General features: G+C 48.7%; 1 protein-coding gene and 1 long non-coding RNA gene across 2 annotated transcripts in view; one reads left to right on the top strand and one right to left on the bottom strand.

Moving 5' to 3' along the window:
* The window catches only part of FLT1 (fms related receptor tyrosine kinase 1), a 174,568-nt gene extending 155,423 nt beyond the window's left edge, over positions 1-19,145 (bottom strand). Inside the window, exons 1-2 of the mRNA XM_058688848.1 lie at positions 18,960-19,145; positions 18,503-18,836 (exon numbers count right to left, since the gene is read on the bottom strand). Coding sequence (XP_058544831.1) covers positions 18,503-18,566 — 64 coding nt within the window. The 5' untranslated portion in view covers positions 18,567-18,836; positions 18,960-19,145. The remainder of the gene's footprint in view (positions 1-18,502; positions 18,837-18,959) is intronic.
* On the top strand, positions 12,758-15,011 carry LOC131487822 (uncharacterized). The gene is made up of 2 exons (XR_009249981.1): positions 12,758-12,974; positions 14,534-15,011. It is a non-coding gene; the product is annotated as an uncharacterized LOC131487822 (long non-coding RNA).
* Positions 19,146-21,691: the final 2,546 nt, after the last annotated feature.

Below are 21,691 nucleotides of genomic sequence, written 5' to 3'. Positions count from 1 at the left end.
GGTCTACAGAGGTCTGAATGTTGAAGTAACTGCTGTCCAGCAGCCATACGTTTAATTTGTAGAAAGCTGCTAATCCCAGGGGTTGGCTATTGTCCTTTACGTCTTACGTGATGTTAAGCTCACGATTTTACCACACAGATCCACAAAAAAGAATTCACTGGCTTCTGGCTTTAGAGATTTTACTATTCGAAGTAACCCCCAAATCTTTAGACATTAAATGTCAAGTGTCTGATCCCCATGCTTTAGCAGAAAGTTTTAAATCGTCATTTACATGGCATTTGTGCCTTGAATTCAATGGGAAAAAAATAAGGGAAGAGATTATGAAATTATTTAAATGTTAATTTCAGCAGTTAGTGTTGGCACATAACCCATAGATACGTCCGCTTGAATAATTCTGCCACGGTGTGTTTTAAAGCTGCCTTACCATTTGTGTTTTAACTGTCCGCCAACAAAATTCATAAATAGTTTTTGCAGCGCAAGGCACAGAGGACACACTAGTAGCCTCTGATGTGGCCGATGTCTAAAATAATCAGAACTCGGACAGTCTTCACTGTACCCATGCGTGAGTCACTGGCCGCCTTCATTTTCCTTTTACAAAAGTTATTTAAAAGAAAGAATTCTGCATGGTTTAAGATGTTTACCAAGAGAGACGTACTCTCGTAACACCGACATTCCTACTATCAGTGTTTACGAGGGGGCACGTCTTCAGCGTTCCTCTCCGAGCTTTTTACTTAACGCTGGCTTCTCGGAGGGTCATGGTTTAACAGGGAGCCTTCATTTATCATTAGGCCTGTCACTGCACTACCATCAGGAGCCTACCCTCCCAGTGACCTGTACCCGTGCACAGCTCCTTTTCATGTGACATCAGAGTTAATTAAGGTTGGTCAGTGAGAAATCTCCTGCCGACCAAGAAGTTACCTTTTCCCAAAAAAGGCTCGACTCCCACACTGCTGCTCTTTTATTGAAGGAGGTCAAAAACCACCTCCACAGAGCCGTCTAACAACATGTCATTTCAATTTACCATACGATGTCACGGAAGTGATCTGAGCTGCCCGGAGCAAGGGTTAAGATCTGGTTGACAGGGCACGAGACGTAGCTCGTAAAGTATTTAGTAGAGAAGTCTGATAGACCTTCATCTGGTTATGCAAAGGGAGAGGAACAGAATAATCTTCACACTCTAAAGGTTTTGTCTGCTAGGTAGTGATTCTCTACCAATAGCAGCAAACCCAGTACATCTGGGGCGTAACCCCGTTGGCCTCTGTTCTCGCCCAGTTGTTACCGTTCGGAGGACTGTGGGGAAACGGGGCCCAGAGCCACCTCGTATAGGATGGATCGCGGTCACCGACAGTGTTCTGCTGTCGCTCACGTCGAATCGCAAGTTATTTCAGGCCAGAACGTATTAGTTTTCAGGTTATGAGTGCCTGAGATTCAGAATGTATTAAATTTCAGCGCACGCACACCTGAAAAGTCGAAGTGCCGTTTCAATAAAAACGCTTGCAATATATGTAAGATTAAGTATACAGCACTTGGTTTAATGGAAGCAACGGTTTTGTTCATCTTTCAGAGCTTGCTACGTCCTCTTCAGAATCACAGTGCTCTGAAACAACACAGTGCGTTCAGTGACAGAATGCTTACGGCCAAGAGAGCATTTGGATAGAGCTGCGTTATTAGAAATGGTGGCAGTGTTAATAGAATGCACGGAATGCCTTACCATCAGCCTTCTTACCTCTAATCTCTTGTCTAGAGCACAAGTTTCAGTTCTGCCAAAGGCACCCTCCATGTTATTTTTAAATAGACAACTATTCCTGAAACGAATCCAACATTGTATGTCGACTTCACGAAAAAAAAATTTTTTTAAGGATTAAAACCTTCATACAAATCCAAACAATTATCAGTCTAGAAGCAGAGTACAGCGTGTATGCAACCCACAATTTTAAACCTAAAGTTTTCTCCCTTCTGCACGGCATTAGGATTACAGTTGGGCCTACTACCAAATATCTTACCAAGTGCTCTGTGTCTATTAACTGTTCAACCCCAAAGGGCCCGTCATCTACGGAGATGATGGGAGCAGGTATCCGAATTTCAGGGCCAGGTTATTTACACGGATCCCTGTGGGTTCTATCAGCAAGGAAAGCATCCCAGAGAAGATATGGGGAATATTTAATCATTTCCACATAGGAGCTTGCCAAAGAATGGTTAAAGCATATGAACAGGATTGGATTATTCATCCACCCATCCATTCATTCGTTCACTCATTCATTTATGAAAGCATGCTTGTGCCAGTGGGGGAGAGGGGCAGAGAGAATCTTAGGCAGGCTCCATGCTCAGAATAGAGCTTTACATGGGGCTCGATCTCATCACCATGAGATCATGACCTGAACCGAAATCAAGAGTTGGATGCTTAACCGACTGAGCCACGTAGGCACCCTGGAACTTTTAAATTATGTGTAGTCACTGCCTATAATCTGTTATGTAACACAAATAAACTGCAGATTCACACACAGTTCTTTCTGGGAAAAAAAAATGAATATATCATGGAGTTGTATATTGTGATGCTATTAAATAGCCATAAAAAATGCACGATGCTGAAGATTTAATTAAAAAAAATTTTTTTAATGCTTATTTATTATTGAGAGACAGAGACAGAGTGTGAGCAGGGGAGGGGCAGAGAGAGAGGGAGACACAGAATCCAAAGCAAGCTCCAGGCTCCGAGCTGTCAGCACAGAGCCCGACACGGGGCTCGAACTCACAAACCGCGAGATCATGACCCGAGCCGAAGTCGGACGCTTAAACCGACTGAGCCACCCAGGCGCCCCTGAAGATTTAATTTTGAATCCAGAATAACACCTTAAGATCTGTGTGTCATAAAATGAGGAATGCTAGAAAGCAAGTAAGAAGGCAGGCAAGACTGCACCTTAACTCTACTATCCAGCAAGGAAAAGCCAAAAACGTCACCACAGTCTACCAACGTTTGGTCTCTTTTCACATACTCTTCAACCTTATAATCTATTACTAAGAATGACAAAGTACCACTTGCTTTGCACATAAAAACGGGAGAAATAAAAGCGTGGCAGGCTGTGTGATACAGTTCTCATGTTCATTGTAGGCTCACACTGATCCAGCTTCAGAAGCCTAAGCTACATCAAGAACTTTCTTCTGGAGTACTTTAAATGGTCTGTAACAGAGGTGCTTTATAAATTCCCTCGCTAAGAGGCGAGTTGAGAGATCTTTGCCTTTGTAACCAGTAATATATACAAACCCTCTGACCCTTGTGATCTAATGGCCAAGTGTGTGCAATGAAGTTATCCATCATAGGGGAATTGAGTTTTTGAAAGCTATGTTAGCATACTTTCTAAGGCTCGTTAAAACACTATTCTTGACCATTGTGTTTCTGTTGTCAAAATCAGTTTCCTTCTAAATTAAACAATTTGAAATACACTTGCTTTTCATCACGCATTTTTTGGAGACTAATCCCGCTTAGACAATGGAATGGCTATGCCGACTGAATTGTTCTTTTTAATTCTGGCTTCCTTTCATTTCCACATTTTCTTAAGACTCGCTTAATTTACACAGTAAATATAGGCAATCTTCTTACGGATTCACAAACTTAAAAATAGATCTTGTCTCAGGTGGAACTAATGTTCTACACGTTTTGCTGAGAGCCAAGGTTCTAGAAGGGAAAGTAACCCACCCCCTGCATAAGCAGTTCAGTTTTTAAAGAAATAATTTGCTGAATGGCTTTTGCTCACTTCAGTAGGTGGTAACAAGGCCTCCCTTACAAATATCCATAAAAGGCTTTACAGTCATTTATACCCCAAACTGGGAGAATACTGATTTTAGTTCTCAGGGCATTTTTACTCATACACTCTCATTAACCTACCTAGAATTTCATTTCTAGAATCAGCAGTTTTGACACTATCCAAGATATCACACCTCTGACGGAAGCGGGCTTTAAAATAACTTATGAATCAGCTGACTCTGGAGGACAAGCCCAAAATCCATAAGCAGAAGTTACATAAAACCGGAAGGAAGAACTCTGTAGAGAGGTAGGAAGGTCCCCAGTCGCCAGTAAAGTTAAGCCACCAATTCCCCGACGGGAGACTGATGCACTGGGTTAAGCGCTGGGCTCTCAACCACGATCCTGGGAATCCGGGAACTTGTTTCTTTCATTTATCTATCCTTCTTATCTCTCTCTCACTGCCAGCCAGCCCTGGTTTTTTTTCCTACTACATTCCCGATATGACCCCTTTCTCTCACCCCTCACCTTGGTGATTTCTCTGATCTTAAACCTCAGCATTTATTCCTCCATTTAATATCTTAAACATATACGAAAAGAAGGCCAGAATAAGATGAACAAGATCACTTTCCGTAAAGTGCTTGTAAATCAGGCTGCACGAGAGATAAAGATACACGTATGTAATATCATATATACAAGTGTATGTAGATTATAAAATTTCATACTTGCTAATTCACATATAAATATAAAACTACATAATATCTGTGCGTTATCACAGCAAAGTACGAGATGTGGGGCAGCCAGCCCAGCCCAGGGACTGAGGGACGTTCTCACAGAAGAATAGTGTTGATGGTAAGATCTGAAGAATGAGTGTGTGTTCGCTAAAGGTAACGTTTGGTTCTCTCTCTCCTTCGAAGACTTCCAAACCTTCAAACCCTCTGAAGCTTCATCTTTCCTTCAGACAACTGTTTTCCTTTATCAACTACCCTTAATGCTCTTGCCTGAACAACTGCTTTCCTTGACCTCTTTGCTGAGAGGAGAAAGCCGTATTGTCTTCTTCCAATGCTCTGGTTTGCATATTTTTTAAAATCTGGGATTTATCTGGCTTTACCGGCCACTAGAATAAAAGCCACAGGGAACATTCACTAGAAGATCTGCCCAGGTCATGCTGTGCTTCTGGAAATCCTGGAAGAGGTCTAGGGTGGAGGTGAAGCAATGAGAGGAATAAAAAACAAAAAAAGATCAGTTTTCACTTGTAGGATTACATTAGTCGGGACTTGTCTCTCCTCCTCACCTGTCTTGTCCTCCTAGCCTACCCTGGGGATGGTCCAGAGCCAAAAGGAAACAGTCTTCAACCCAAATGTCTTTATCCAAGATGGCAAAAACAACAGCAGTGGCGGTAACATTACCTAATGTCATCAGGCTGAATTGGTGTACCTAAAAATTAGGATTCCCAGTCAACTGTCTCCCTTCTGTGCTGGGCTTGGGAACCTTGACCAGCTAAGAGTTTTCCAGACGGAGGGCTCATCTGAAGAAAACCGCTCTTGGGAATCATTTCTCTAGTGGCTGAGCAGCTTAAATCCTCACGTTGAATCCTGAGTTTAGATTCAATTCAAGAGAACATGGCCAGCTCAGCCCAAGATAAGAAAGGGGTCACTGGAATCAGAGAATGGCCCGCACGGAAGGAACAAACATTACTGGGGCGCCTGGGTGGCGCAGTCGGTTAAGCGTCCGACTTCAGCCAGGTCACGATCTCGCGGTCCGTGAGTTCGAGCCCCGCGTCGGGCTCTGGGCTGATGGCTCGGAGCCTGGAGCCTGTTTCCGATTCTGTGTCTCCCTCTCTCTGCCCCTCCCCCGTTCATGTTCTGTCTCTCTCTGTCCCAAAAATAAATTAAAAAAAAAAAAAAGGAACAAACATTACAGGTGTGCTGGGAGACTGACTGACTGCCAGCTCTTGGGCAGATTTCTGCCAACCTCCTCTCCACACGCCCACACAGGTTCTTAGAAAGTGAACCAATGTGGAACCGTGACTCCTACAAGGGCCTCTGAAACCCAGAAGAATGGCTATGATACAGTTTCATTCAGGTCCACCAGCATTTATTGAGTGACTACTGTGTGCCAGGTACCGCACTGAATTTGTAGCTGGGAAGATGAATCAGGGCTCTCAGCCCTGAGGGTCCCCTCAGGTCATGAATCATCTAGAAGCAGATTAGGTGAATACCAAGAAACGTAGGAGATTATCTAAGTCAACACACAGAGATCACCTCCTAACTACGTATACCTTGTTTTTAAAGAACATATTTTTGAGCGTAGGAAGTCCTAAACTCTTCACTAACTTAAGGGATTCACGTCAGGAAAATTCCACTAACTTCACAAAATAAGACATATCTTCAGTGGCCAACATGGAACACAACAATCACAACTATGTTTGCATCTTGAAATAAGATACAATGGGTTAATGGACGACAACTGCTTGAGCACCTTATTTAAGCGAGTATGTTACAATGTTCTAAAATAAGTCTTCTACGCATGCCTGGATTCACAGGGGAAGTTGCACATGTACTTAGAAGACTGGTTATGAAATAGGCATCAGGAGAATTAAATTTGAGATGATCCATTCCCCCTCGTGTAATCACAGCAGAAAGTACAGCATTCCAAAACATTCCAAGAAAATATACTCCTTAAAAGAAATTTCCCATCCCACGTTTAGACTTAACATTCCCCCCAAATGGTGAGTGAATTCTTCTAGCAAGGCAATCATCTGCCCCACCTGCTTGGCCTGTAAAACACATTCAAAACCCAAAACCACTATCTCTGCGTTTTGGGATTCCATCGCCCCTAACAAGACATACCTGGACACAGAATCACTAAGTTTAACGTCAATCCAAAGAGGCTAAGGTGAGTTAGAAGTTCCTGCAAATTAGCATTTATGTGAATTTCCTGAGTTTCTCATTTGCCTTCTAAGTGACTCTGTGTGACAAATACTTTGCATAGGCTATTTCTCATTTACCAGGTGCCAGGACAGGGAATGGGATTGGGGAGCGTGTGGAACAACCAGTTCTGATTTGCACATGAACAACGTGTGTCAAATATTCTCTAGCCCCCAAGAAGTTAGAGGTACATAAGGTCCATTCTAGGACAATCCAATTACTCAATCCCCATGCATTTCTTTTTTTCTCTTAGTTCTAGTCGAATTCCCTATGGAAGGGTGCCTGGGTGGCTGAGGAGGTTGAGCGTCCAACTTTGGCTCAGGTCACGATCTCAGGGTTTGTGGGTTCGAGCCCCGCGTCAGGCTCTGTGCTCTGTGCCGACAGCTCAGAGCCCGGGGCCTGCTTCGGATTCTGTGTCTCCCTCTCTCTCTGCCCCTCCCCTGCTCATGCTCCGTCTCTCTCTCTCTCTCTCTCTGTCAAAAATAAACAAACATTGAAAAAAAAATTTTTTTAAAGAATTCCCTATGGAAAAGATTCCAAAGCTATAAACATTTCCAAAGAACAACAGAGAACAAAAATCTGCTCCAGCAGGAGATGTTATGTGGAAAAGAGGGTTATCCAGTGTTTTCCCAAAAGAAAACAATGCCATTAATCACAGGCAAAATGCCATAACTAGAGTTTACAATGCATTTTCAAGTTGTTTGCAATCTCTCCTAATACAACCTTGCCTTTCCAATTGTTCACATCTACTTTTTGCTTCTCTGGTGCCAACTTAGAAAAAGAAAACAATAAAAAAAAAAAAAAATCAGACAGTATATGTATCACCAGTCCTTACAATTTTCATCCAAGCTATATATCCATTTGGCTACATTTTCCGCTGTATGCTTGGAACAAACACTAAAACGCCTCCATAGGTGGCAGGACAGGGCTTTTCTCAGATTTGGATGAACGTGGCCATATTCTGGTATTGAAAAGATTCTCTCAAGTGATCGATCAAGGAAGAAGTAGAACACTTTGTCCTCTTTCTCGACTTCTTGCAGGTTTGAATACCTGAAAAGAACGATCTAGCTGGGGAGGAGAGGCCCAAGACACAACAGGGCTTGAAAAAGATGCATCCATTTTTGATAATGGTAATCAGCAAGGTAAATCATCTAGAAATACAATGTACAACAGGATGACTATAGTTAATGCTGCTGCATAGTATACTTGAAAGTTGCCAGGAAGGAAGGAAGGAAGGAAGGAAGGAAGGAAGGAAGGAAGGAAGGAAAAAAGAAAACTTGTGCTGTCCATCCTCAACTGAAAAGCAACTCCCTCTAGAAGATGCTCTCAGACAGTTGTGTTTTTCTCACACACGTAGAGCTTTTCATTCTAGACCCCAGAAGCCAAGCTCTTTGGTCTTCCTTAATTCCCCGATTTTGTCATTCAAGATATGTTGGGTACATGCCCGTGGAAAGAGCCACCAATTTCAAAATCAGAATGACCTGGTTTGATTCCTGGCCTGGGCACTCCATAAGTGTGTGACCCTCAGCAAACCCTCAGGGTTTCAATCTGTAAAGAGCAAAGTTAAAAGTGCGCTTGTTGGGACGGTTGTGAAGAAGTTCACCGGACTGCCAGATGTAGAGCCTGCGCCTGGGAGGGGCTTAGTCCACGCATCGTCCCCCTCCCCCTCCCCCAGGGCATGTGACATCTGCCTTTGGGGTCAAACACACATCAGGGTCCTTCCCTGTGCTCCAGTCTCATTAGGAAAAAACTCCAAGTCTTTGAGGTTTCCGGGATCTCAAAGGTGCACAGAGAAGTAGACACTTAATTCCTGGAAGCAATCTGGCAGAGGGCAGCCCCGGCTTTTTCAGAGGACCTGTTAGAATCACAGCGCTGGTGTGGCTCACCCGTCCTTCTCCGTAATCTGCATTACGGAAAGTCACAGACAGGAAAGCAGTTTGGAAACTCACCCCAAGTCATGTTCTTAGCAAACAAACCAACATCATGTCCTCACTGGCTTTCGGGATCCTTTCTTGACTTGCGTGTTTTGGAGGGGCCTTGCATCCCCAAGATAAGAAAACCCACACGATTAAAATCCCGTCTCAATGGAGACTTGACTGGAGTCTGCCACATGCAGGAGTGGAATCTCCCGAGGCCGCTTCAGGCTCGAGTAGCGGTGGCGTCTCACATTCTTTGGAGATGGCAAACCTCCAAGGAGAGATAGTTTTGACAGAAGGGAAAGACCAGCACATTCTCATCCACGCTCTTTCCCTTCTCCCCTTTTCATTTAGGCTGTAAGGCATGGGGGCGGAGGGAGGGGGCTGGGGAGTCAGCCACATCAGACCAGAATAATCCCAGCTTTACTTACCACTTCTGTGCGCTTCAGAATTTAATTTATGGAAGCCTCAGGTCCCTCATATTTAAAGGGACTGTGCCTGCCTCTCAGGACGGAGTCAAATCACAGATACGTATCCAAGCGCCCGACAATCCACAGGGGTTAGGTTCCTCCTTTCTCCCTTCCTCAAGGGGTGCAGCCTCACCCCATCCTCCAGAAGGTGTTCCATCAGAGACCCCGTGATACAAGTCAGAGAAGTTCAGAGCCGCCCCCACTCCGAATCTGAGGGTCGGCTGTGCTTTCTTACTGATATCACGGTATTCGTGAGAGGCCAGCAGCCCCAACACTGTGTCACCTTAACCGTGACCTGTGTTCGCTAATCGTACGATGGAGGACTCGGAAGCTCTTGGAAAAGCTGTCTCAACCCGGGAGACCATTCAGACGGTCAAGGCATCCTTCACTAGTATTTTCTTGGCCAAACGCCAGCCTCGATGTCTAGACGGAAGAGAAAAAGCTAACCGAGCTAACAGTGGCGTGGCAGGTTGACAACCGTGGCCGCAGTGTTGTGTAGCTGCTCCCTCCGAGACAGGCGCCCGTCTCCTCGCCCCGCGACTCTGGGTCAGGACCTGCTCTTGACCAACCCAATGTGGCAGAGTGGTGTCGCAGGAGTTGCAAAGTCCAGGCCTCAAAGGGCCTCGAGGCTTCCACGGACACCCTCTTGCATCCCCCCCCCCCCCCCCCCCATGTAAAGAAGCCTGGGCTCTACTACCGAATGGCAAAAGACCACATGTGGAGGGAGGCCCGGTCATAGCCAGTGCCAAGGTCCTGGTCGAAATGCCAGGGGGCTGCAGCTGCGTGAGGGATCCAGAGAGGAGACCCCAGAAACATCAGTCAGCCAAGCCCAGCCCAGATTCCTAACCCACAGACTCATGGAGGCGTAATGAATTACTATTGAAGGCCGTGGACTTTTGGGCCAGCCCATTACACAGTAATAGATGATGGATACAACTGTTACCATGACTCAGCCCTGCAGAAGCAGTGATTCAGTAGCGGGTAAAGAACATGTTCTGTATTTGAACTTGGTATCCAAGTGGAGCACACCTAACATGAGGCCTCGAATGCCTCATGGAGCCTTTCCCCCTCGGGTTCTTGGGGTTTCACGAGAAAGTTTCCGGCACGTCGTGCCGTACCACAGGAGGCCAGCTCTGTTTCCAGCCACGCAGCCACTCTTCTCAGCAATGGGGACAGACCCCCAGGCACAGCACGAGAGTCAGCAGAACCAACAAGGAGGATTCAGCCACCCAAGTGGGGGACCCTGACCCCAGCAAAGGAAGTACAGACACAGCAGGTCAGTTACAGAGGGCGGAGCATTGTGTGGGGATCCCGGAGGGTAGGAGGGCTGGCCCGAGGTACACGGGTGCCCAGGACGCCTTTCAAAAGGACTCTGTGGACGTTTACCAATATTTAGAGAGAGGAAAGGCTGAGCGCTCCGCCGGGGAGCAGAGAATGACGACTACTAGCTCTAGTGTCCGCACCTGCCATTCAGTGCCGGCTCCAAACTCACGTATCCCACCCGGAAACCAGACCCGCTTTCCTCAGAAGGCAATTCGGCCACTTCTGCTGGTTACTTGCCCCCAAGCTTTACCCTGATATTCCTTCTGCCACGCTGCTGACGCATACTGTTCCTAGCAGAAATTCTGAGAAATCGTTTCCTCTACCTCGCGATGACCTAGAACCTTTCACAGATCGGCACCTGGGCCTCCCAGGTGGCCAGGCCTCTCAAATCAGCCCCGAGGACGGTGGCTCTCAAAGTGTGGTCTCTGGATTAGAGGCATCGGCAACGCTTGGGAACTTGTTCGAAACGCAAATTCTCGGCCCCGCCTCAGACGCGCTGAATCAGAAACTCTGGGGTGGGGCCCAGCACTCTAGGGTAACAAGCTTTCCAGGTGATTCGAGGGATGACAAAAATAGGAGGCTCTTAACCTCAGCCGGCCACGGGAGCTTTCAAAATTACTGATGCCTGGGTCCCACGGGAGAGAGCGTGATTGAATTGGTAAGGGGTGCAGCCAGGACAAGAGGATGTTTAAAAGCTCCCCAGATGATTCTAACGTAGAGCCAACGTGGGGGACCATGTCCGTAGCAAGAGGCAAAGGGTTTCACAGAAACCAACTGGCGGACTAGTCACTGATCAGGATTTTGCTACAAAGGTGGCCTGGAGTTTAAATGACTCCAAAAGCCGAGGCTGTTCATTTATACAAGGTTCACTTCAGGCCCCTTTCCACAGAAGCATCTGATCATTGTGATAGCTTTGCTGGCGTGGACCGCATGGGTGGGTCTGTAGCTTGAAAGGAAACCCACTCATGCTCCAGCAGTTAAATAGAAGGCTAGAAACCAGGCTGAGAAAAAGTGCCCGTAAGCACCGTGGCAGTCTGTGAAAAGACAAAAGCGTTTGCCAAGATTTGCGATACGAAACAAGGAAGAACATGAGCGTAAAACACGTTACATTTCAAGCCAGCAAGAAGCACACACAAAAACCTCTCATCAATAGTAGCACGACACAGTGAGACAGGGACACCTCCGTGACAACAAAGATTCCAGAGAAGGACACATGCCTTCGGGGCTTGGGATCACCAGGTGACTTTGTTCTGAAAGCAAATGCTTCGTGCAGCTTTCATTTATGACTGAAACCTATCTATTTCATGCCATTTTTGCTATTTTGCACCAAGTCCGCATTTTCTAAGAACCTGATCTTGCCACCCATGGTTTGGTAGTTAACGATGGTCTTCTTCAAGACGACGACCTCTGTTTACTTCGATTATAGGTCCAAGCCAAGTCTAAGATCTCATAAAAAGAGCCTCAAAGTAGGACACAGGTGTCCCAGCAGAAGAAAGGGCACAAGAACAATGCAGGAGCCAGAAGAGGCTCCCAGCTGGCCCCCCATCTAGTCCCTTAGCCACATAGGTCAAAGGTCGAGGCTGCAGACGAAGAGGAATTAGATCCGGACATCACTTTTTAATGTGCTTCTCAGTTTTTACTGTGCAAACAAAACATCAGTGGACTTTATTAAAAGACAGACTCTCTGATGCATGAAGTTCCCAGGGGATGCTGCTGTTGCTGGACCACGGACCACACTCTGAGAAGCTGGTTTTGGATAATTTGGGGGGCACGTGCAAAGTGTGGGGCCGGAGAGGGAGGAAAGGGGGCACCACTGTGGTCCCAGCCCAGGAGATGCAGGTTTCTAAGAACGTGTCTCACACCTACCTAGCACAGTGGTCCTGGCAGGAACCGATTTACGCGGAGGGTTGAAGAGCACCTATTCTATGGAAAGGGGAATTCAGGCCGACGAGCCTGATCCAGTGGGTCAGTGGAAACATAATGTCAGTTCTGCGTGTGGCCGGGTCTCTCTTTGGGTTTGTATCACAGCCCAGGACCATGGACTCAGCTCGGAGTCTACGGATGGATGAGGAAGTCAAACCATAAAATAGGAGAGCACGGTTGTTCCAAGCAATTGTAGAATATACTGGAGGGCAAAGCCTCAGTGCTGGGTACCGCACCCACAGAGGCTAAGACAGAACTTCTGTGTGGACTGAAACCCGGCTTTGGTAGCTCAGAGCACCCAGGGAGGCACCAGGACGAAACGGGAGGGGATTACAGGAGATAGGCATCTCGGAGAGCTGACAATCAGAGCCCATTTCCTCCATCTTAGTCACACTCACTTACTATGACATCGTCATCGCAGACAACATTATCTCTTGAGAACAGTCCCTCTAAGGAATCCATGGGAGCCGAGGCCGGTTAGACAGGCAGAAGTACGTTAATGTACTGGAATGAGTTCACGTCTGGCCCTGAGAGATTTCGTCTTTGAAATGGCAGGGTGGCTACACCTTTCCTGGATTCCAATACTTACTGAGGGCCCCCATACCAGGCATTACGCTAGGCGCCAAAGAAAAGGGAACAAGGGGACAGACACGTAAGCGGAACAGTAATGATGCGGGTGAGAACAGCTGTGTGTGTGTGTGGGGGGGCCTATCTAGGGGTTGCAGAGAGGAGCGTGCATCCAGGAGCAGAAGGAACCATAAATTCTGTCTGCAGCTCTAAGGAAAAGCTCAAAGAGATGGTGATTTCTGAGCTCTTGAAGGACTTCGAAGGCAGGGGAGGAGGCCATGCAGAGACAGGGAAAGGGTGTTGCAGGCAAACAGCATGAATGCAGAGTGATGAATGCATGAGGCCCGCGTTAAGAAAGGTGGGTCATTTATTTGAGTGGGCAAGGCTGCGTGTAGCCGGGTCACAGGGGGTGTGGAGGGAAGTGGTGAGAGATGAAGCCGGTAAGGGAGGCTGTAACTGTTTCAGCCACAGCAGTTCAAAAGAAGGGTTCTAACAGCTCACAAGGAAAATCGACTCACTCACCAGACCTATCCGTGTACTAGCGAGCAGCCACAATTTTGATATTCCTTTTTTTTTTAAATGTTCATTTTGAGAGAGAGTGAGGGTGCAAGCAGGGGAGGGGCAGAGAGAGAATGAATCCCCAGCAGGCTCCGTGCTGTGAGCACAGAGCCCAAGGAGGGGCTCCATCTGGAGAACCGTGAGATCATGACCTGAGCCAAAATCAAGAGTTGGCTGCTTAACCGACGGAGCCACCCAGACGCCCCATAATTTTGATATCTTCACCTAAATCCCTTCCTTAAGAAGATAGGAGAAAATTTCATATTCAAAAAACAGATGCCAGCGCTTAAAAAGAAACGTTAGCACTATAAAAATGTCATTCAACTAACATCTGAACATCTCTACTCCGCTTGGGGTGGAGGAAACACAGAAATGAAGAAATGTGATCTTTACTGTGAACGTCAGGATCCGTTCCTGGGTCTGCCACTAGCCAGCTGACTTGAGGGGTGGTGGGGGGGGCGGAAACACTGAACTGTTTTGGGTGGGTTTTCTCATCTCTGAAATGAGCAGGTTGGATCTACGAGGTTCAACACCTAGCTCTCACCATGCATGTGTCTGAGAGACAAGATCAGATCTCGCAAGGAGCTCAAAATCAAGGAAAGGAGCAATCATCAGATATGACCCTCAGGCATCCAGCTTACCGAGACTGATGGGAAATCCCCAGGAATTCTTGACATCCCCCCACATCCGCCCCAGCAGCAATGCAGGAAATCTAGTCCACTATCTTCAGCAGACTCAATGGAACCATTTCCTTAATGAAACCCCCCTGCAGTCCCAGATGCTAAGCCAGAGGCTTTCCTTTCAATCCCTCCCTCAATTACCCCATTCCTCCCGTTTCCTTCCCCTCCCTCAATCTGGTATAAAATCCAGTAATTCCATCAGCAGCATGCAATTTCCAAGGCACCCAAGTGTGTGAGGAATCAACAGTGATCCTGGAAAGCATTTGGCAGATCTTGTCATTCCTTACAAGCCTCACTAGTATCCTAAGACCAGTGGGATGGAATGGACTATCCTGTTCTATTAATTATTTAAAGCAATGCAACAGATGCTTTTAATGCTTTCAACCATTGCTGATAACAAATTCCTAATAACGTATGTGTTGTTTCACAGGTCCTTCCTCTCCTGTCCACAATGACAAGCACTCTGCAAGGTGATGTTTACTTGATATCCCATCAACTCCGGACCACGCAACTGAACCTAACGCCAATGAGCTTTGCGTTTAACACCCAAGTGCGAAGAGTTTCTTTCACTTTCTCTCCACTCTTATGCCCGCTCACATAACACATCTCAGTTTAAAGCACCACAGAAGCTACTTACTTCGTTATTTGTTCCTGCTTTGCAGAACTTCCTAAGCCCGAGTAAACATCAGAGACAACCAGGCAATATGTTGGATAACCTTCCTCAAGGACGTTCCTTTTTTTTTTTTTTTTTTTGTTACTATAAAACCAATTGTTTGCAACATATTTTCAACTGCCCTATTACATGCATTCAAAGTAGATGTAGAATGACTCAACAGTCTTTGGTAAGGAGAACAAAGTGATTATTTAGTTTGTTCTAAAAAAAAAAAAATTACACAAAATAGGTCCAATTTTTACATAGAGGTTTGGTATCCCTGTTGAAATCTGAAATTTTTAGAAAAAAGTTACCTTTGAATCAAGTCAGTGAGAATGTTTTAAAAACCAAGAGATTCTTCCGAGTTTAAAATGACCGACCTCCTTAGAAGAGGTAATGTAACCAGAGTTAGAAAGTAGAGTTTGCTTCATAGAGTTGCACATTCTGCTTGTAAAAAGCAAAATAAGCCCATGACTATGACTGGTTCAGACAGCCTCTAACAGCTTAGCTCTTGCAACCCATTAAAGACCAAGTTAACCAGCTGATAGATGAAAAAGCAAATGCAGGGTGATTACTGATAGCAGGTGAAAGCCAGCTCATCATTATAGCTGCGGCTCTGACATCACAGGGCTTATCATCCATTCTATATGCAAATATAAAAGGGAGAGAGAAAAAGACACCACTGTTCAGTCTATTTCTTGGCATCATTCACTGAGTCTTGAAGAATCCGAAAGGGGCCTTGAAATAGGCATCTATTCTAACTTCTGACTTTCAAATATGAAAACAACCCACTTAGTGATCCCTAGAAAAGAAACTGGCTAGCCTGTCCTAGAACTTCCAACAGGGAAAGAAAAAAACCTCAAAATAACAATAAATAAATAAGGTAAAAATATGAACGAAACTAGAGCAGGTGACCACCTACAATTCATCTGCAACACAATCCATCAAGTGGAAAACTCCCTCCGCGGATTGCCCAAGGTGATAATTGACATTTCAAATATGCAATATGGAAAACACTACCAAAAAAGCGTGGTTTCCTAAACCTGTGAGAAAACAACAAAAACTGTCGTGCCAAATTAGCTTCATTATGAAAGGTTCATGGCATTCTATTTGGAAATGAGCATTCTACTCATGCACAATTTTAACTTTGTATTACTAATGCAGATTTCCCTCACAAGATTCATTAAGGGATGCATTTGCAATTCGAGCAAATTGTGAATATCAGTCGCTCAAAATCTCAAGAAAAATGGGGGCAGATAAAAAAGGGTTTGTGTCCTTAATCATGGACATTGCGCCTTAAAAGTAAGAAAATGAGACTTTGAGCCAGAGTAAGGGAGGTACTCTTTGTAGAGGGAAAGACTGCAACATAGAGGACTTGAAAATATTTGAATTACTGTTACCCTTTTCTTTCTCAGGACATTTGGAGGAAGGTAAATGTAATCGTTAGGGGGAAATGCATTATCTTTTTGTCTGACTGCGCCTCTGGTTATTTTATACCTCGGCGCACGCACACATAGTCACACACATGCACAAAATATTACTAACTCACAAATACTCAAGGGCTATACGGCACCTGAAGATGAACAGACTCCTGGTAAACCCCGGGGGGATGGGGGGGGCAGAAACTTGGCCTCTTTCTGGACACCACTCCCCAGAGAAGCAGCCCCTCTCCGGAAAACTTGAAAACTCCTGATGCAATTTACAAAGCAGGCAGCTGATTGTTTTACTGTGAGCCGACTGGGTTAACCAGTCGAGAAGCTTGTGGTTTACAAAGCCATGCTTCAACAATTACTCGCCCCAACCACTGAAACAACAGTCCTTAAACCAGCAGGTAGAGGAGTTCTCACATGGCTAATGTTTTGTCTCGCTTTCTTGCTATAACGCATAGACATTTTTTTAAATAACAAAAGACTTCCAAGATGTCTGCCTCGTTTAAGTAAAATAAAATCTGAACTCTCCAGAGACTCTTACCCAGGTTTCTGAAAATCTACCAATCTAACTTGCTCCTAATCACGAACAGAACTATATATACTTCACTGGTCAACCACGGTTTTGAAACAGAAGTAAAGATGTGCCATGTGTGATGCAGAAAAGCCAATGAAACATAAACTTCTCCCTCCATTTTTTGGATTCGCAGGGATTTACCCAGATTTACCTTTCTGTAACAGGTGAATGGACTTCAGACGTTAAGTGCTCTGAACAACTATACTTCACTATAAGTGACTTTTCAAAACAAAAAACAATACTTTTGAAATAGAAAAGCAGTATTTCATTTGACACAGTTATGTTAGCGACTTTCCCAACTTATAGCGAGTTCTCAGACATCAGGACTTCGCCTTGACTCTCAGTCTAATATTTTCGCCAACCTAATTGGAACTGTTACTGGTTATTTAGAAACCGACGATCTAATTAGTCCTTCCCACCGAGAGAGAGAATATTTTTTAAGTTACTGCCTTTTGGGTTTAACAAGCATTTAAAAAAAGGATGCTCAACCCTACCTTTTCCTTCCCTGGAATCACTGCAATACCTTTTTTGATGCTACTGTATTTTATTTCATAGTTTACCTTTTCTCTAGGATGCTGAAAAGAAAAAGAGCCCGTGGCTCTCTGCCCCCACCCCCCACCCCCCACGCCGGAGGGTCTGAACCAGTGGCTCTGCCTCTCCGCCCCTCTGGGCAGAAAAGGCGAGCCCAGGCCCCTACGTCCGCTCGGGCTTTGACGCCTTGGTGGGGGGCGACCTCCACACTCACAGCGGCATGACCTCGTGGGTCCCAACGGGTCGGCCGCGGGCATCCTTAACTCCCGGCAAAGGGGCGGACCTCGCCAATTCCTCCAACCGCACCTTTTGGTCCAAATCGTCCTCCCTCTCTTCTCTCGGGATTTAAAGGCTAGGCTCGCAATTCCGAAACGTAACGGGATTCGGGTTCTCTACGGCCCTGGTCGGTCAGGTTCACTCAGGTCGACGACCTGGGGCTGCGCCCGCGGCGGAGGCCCCACCCGGTGGCTGCGCGCCGGGCGCTCGGGGCCCGGCGATAGGAGTGGAAGCTGGGAGGAGTGGAAGCTGGTGGAACGTTCCCGCGGCCGTTCGCGCCCGGGGACCCGAAGTGGGCCCAAGGGCACCAGCTTTTGCCGTCTCCCGGGATCTGTCCGCTCGCGGCTGGCACGCGACCCCCTCCGAGCGGGCTCTCCTCCTCCCCTCCGGAGGTGCGACGCAGTAGCCGGTGCCCAACATCGCCAACGTCCGGGCCCCAGCCCAGCCCCCGGGCAGACTCGCGGGCGTTCCGGGAGCCGCTGCTCCGGGCTCCGATGGGCCCTGCCGACCCCCCGCCGGGCCGCCTGGGAGCAGGCTGTTTGGGGGGGGGGGGGGGGGGGGGGGTCAGGCAGGTCCGAGCGCGCGGCGCTCCCCGAGCCCGGAGCCTGGGCGGGGAGACCCGACCCGGGAGCCGGGCGGAGAGGATCGGCGACTGCAGCGGCCGCAAAGGGGCGCGGACCCCTGCGCCGTGCCAGCGGCCCCCCGCCAGCCGCTCTCCTCTCCCAGGCGCCCGTCCCGCCTGCCCGGCGGAAGGGAAGGGCGCCGCGGCCCCCAGGCGTGCCCGCCGCCACCGGCGTCCCAGGCTCCCCGGCGGGGCTCGCTCCCCCGGGCTGCAGCCTCACCTCCCCGCGGGCACCCGGCCCCGGCCCCCAGGGTGCGCCCGCCTGCCGCCCCACCCCAGCCCCGCGCGGGCCTCCGGCCTCGGCCCCGCCTCACCTGTAAGCAGCAGACCGCCGAGCAGCGCGCACAGCAGGACCCCGGCGTCCCGGCAGCTGCCCATGGTGAGCGCGACGCGGCCTGCTCGCCCGGTCCCCGCGCGGCTCGCGGGCCACGGACCCAGCCGCGCGGATCTGTCGTGTCGCACTCCGGTCCTCCGCCCCGAGAGCCCCTGTCCGGCTCCGGCCGGGGAGACCACCACGTCCGCGGGTAATCCTCGCAGCTCGGCGTCCCCTGGCCGCTGCGCTCCAGTCCCGGAGCCCGCTCCGAGCCGCCGCCGCCGCCGCCGCCGCCGGGGAGTGTCCGTCCCGAGCGCTCCGAGCCTTCTGCGGACCTCGATTAGAAGGAGCCGAGGGCGGGGGCGATTTATAAACTTTCCCCAGCCCACTTCCTACCCCGGCACCTCCTTCCAGTGACGTCAAGGGGTCCCCCACCCCTCATCCGCCTCCCCACCTACCCTCTTCCTCCGGGACCTGATTCCCTGCGGCTCTCGAGGGGGGCGGGGGCCGCCGCGGGGCGGGCAGCCGGGGGCCGAGCGCGCGTCTGGACGGCGTGCGAGTGCTCGCGGGGAGGCGGCCGCGGCAGGTTCAGGGTCCTTGCTCCCGTCCCTCCGGCCCCGGTCCCCTCCTCCTTCCCTTAGCGCTCAGGAAATCCTTGCAGCCTCCCTCCCTCCTCTCGGCTTACTCAGCCCTGGGGGCCGCCCGGAGCTGGGAAGGGGGACGGGGCTGGAGCTCCGCCGGCCGGCCCCGGGGGCGGAAAGTCCGATCCGTGGGAAGCTGGCCGCGCCTCCGCGACGGTGTCCTTGGCACGGAGGAGCGAGGCGCAGTCCGGCTCCCTCCTCTTCCTTGTTCTTCCCGCCCTTTCTAGCCGCCCCAGGCCCCCCTGCATGTCCCCAGGCGTCTAGGAAGGCGCCGGAGACCCTCGGGCCCGAGGGACTGGACCGGGAGCATCCGAGGGGACCGGACGCTGGCCCGGCATCTTCGGGAAGACGGAGAGCCCTCTCCGATCCCTGGGGAGTGCGTCTGTGTCTTTTTCGGCCGCAGGGATGCACCCGCCCAAGTCATTTCCTAAACCCCTCGCTTCCTAGAAGCAAAACAAGGAATAACATCATGGTACCTTTTTAAAAGCTGAGGCGTGAAACTGCTCCTGCAACCCGTGTGGGCCGAGCACTTGGGCTTTATTTCCTAAACGCTCGAGAAAAAAAAAAAAAAAATCTTTCTGATGGCAGCTTGCTCCGCCAGATGAGTGACTGCGGCTCTTGGAGCAAAACCCGACATTAACTTGAGGCACCAGATCATTTGCCATGACACCAATTATGTCCCCATTACCTCCCAGGCCGGCCGAAATCGCCCCAGACTCTACGGAACGGCCGGGTCTTGTCTTTGTAGATGCCGCTGGTTGGTTCTGGTTGGTTCTATCGGAAACTGCCAGAGAGCCGGTCTTGGTAAAAGGGACTGTGGTGGCTCCTAAACGGGGACCAGCGACTCCTTCAGTAGGACTGGACTACCTCCCCTCCTGGGAAGGTTGGGCAAGCCGAGGTTGCCACACCTATGGGCGGCCGAGCGAGGACAGGTCCCCGGACACCCGCCGCCCTGGGTGCAGGGCTTGCTCAAAGCCGCACCTGGCGAGCCGCAGTCCCTGGTGGTTCAGAAGAAAGAAAGACGGCGTGGAGTCACAGCTCCGTGCCAGCCTCACCAGCCCCTTCTGTGTTTCCAATGTTCCTCACCACTCTCCCCGGCTCCTTTTTTTTTTTTTTTTTTTTTTTTTTTTTTTTTCCCCTCTGCCTCGCCCAAGCCCGACTCCTGGAAAACCACGGATTATTCATTGGGTGAGCAGTTAATAAATACGGATTGCTGGAAGTTGACCCCTGATCCTTCTGCAACAAGTCTCCCAGCCCTGGTCCCAGTCCTGGACACACTGGGAGAGCCAAGGTGTCCCTCTGCCCCACTTCAGATCTGCTGGTCACTCCCAGGCCCCCTCCCGAGGAGAAGCATTCAGCCTTGACCCCCTTCTGCAGCACCTCCCAGAGCGCAGGCATCGTGCTGAGGCGAAAAACATCCAGATGGGAAGATGTCATCTCTGCCTTCTAAGGAGCTTAGAACTCGGAGAGGAGGTTGATAGATAAAGAGGCCATGACAATACAGTGCAGGGATCACCCTGTGCAGGGATCCTCCACGGGGGCACAGAGAAGCGGTGGTCTGTCCTGAGAGTTCAGGAGAGCTTCTCCGGGACAGACACTGAGCTGACTCTGGAGCAGAGTAGTCCGTAGTACAACCTGCGAACCTTTCGTTCAGCTTTAAAAATGCCATTTGGTTCTTTACACACCCAGAGAGACAGCACTCTACATGCCTGCAGCCAGAAATAAATTTGTATCAAGTTTATTTGTGAAGCCGGAACAGGTGTTGGTTGGACAGCCGAAATTACCTTCGTCATCTTAAGACACGTTGCATAATTATTTAAAGTTAAGGGAGTCCTGGTCAAATCAATCTACCTTCACGTGGACCAAAATTATTCTGCCTGAAAAGTGGTCCTCCACAAATGCCTCAACTGTTCTTTGGGAAAGTTGCAGGCTTTTAATTATAGTCGGCAATTTTTTTCCCCCCTGCTTCTTTATTTTGGTAGCTGGGCTAGCCTCCTCACAAAGAATTCAAGACACGACAAGGGTTTGTTCATGATTTCATTTCAGCTCACATTTTAACATTTAGACAAAAGCAAAAATGATGGGGAATAAAAGTATGGCTCTCAGCTCCCCCTCCCTCCAAAGAGATAATGCCTTTGAAGGAGGATGGGTTACCGGCACTCTTCTAACTAAACCAGTAACGAAAGCGGTTTTCTAGATAATCGGGATGGAGAAGATCAATTTCAACATGCCTGGTGGGTATAAAAAGCTATTGAAGTGGGCGATCTGCTTGCTTCCTGCTCACACACAAAAGAACATTTCACCTCCTGCAAAACCAGACACTCTCTCTCGTTATCAGCTACAAACATTCTCTTGAGGATTCTTTCCAGTCCCTATTCAGAGGCTCAGTGTTGGTAAAAGCAACAGCTTTAATATTCAAGACTGCATAAGAGTGTGGTGGCACCAGTGTGAGTGGCAGGAGGGGAGCCAAGGCCTCATCTTCTCGTAGGGGACCAAGTGTGGAGCTGCTCAGCTTATCGGCACTGGGGCTCCATCAGGAAATTCATCCT

The sequence above is a fragment of the Neofelis nebulosa genome, chromosome 1 (assembly GCF_028018385.1).
Source record: "Neofelis nebulosa isolate mNeoNeb1 chromosome 1, mNeoNeb1.pri, whole genome shotgun sequence".
Lineage (NCBI taxonomy): Eukaryota > Metazoa > Chordata > Mammalia > Carnivora > Felidae > Neofelis > Neofelis nebulosa.
This window is presented reverse-complemented; position numbering and strand designations above follow the sequence as displayed.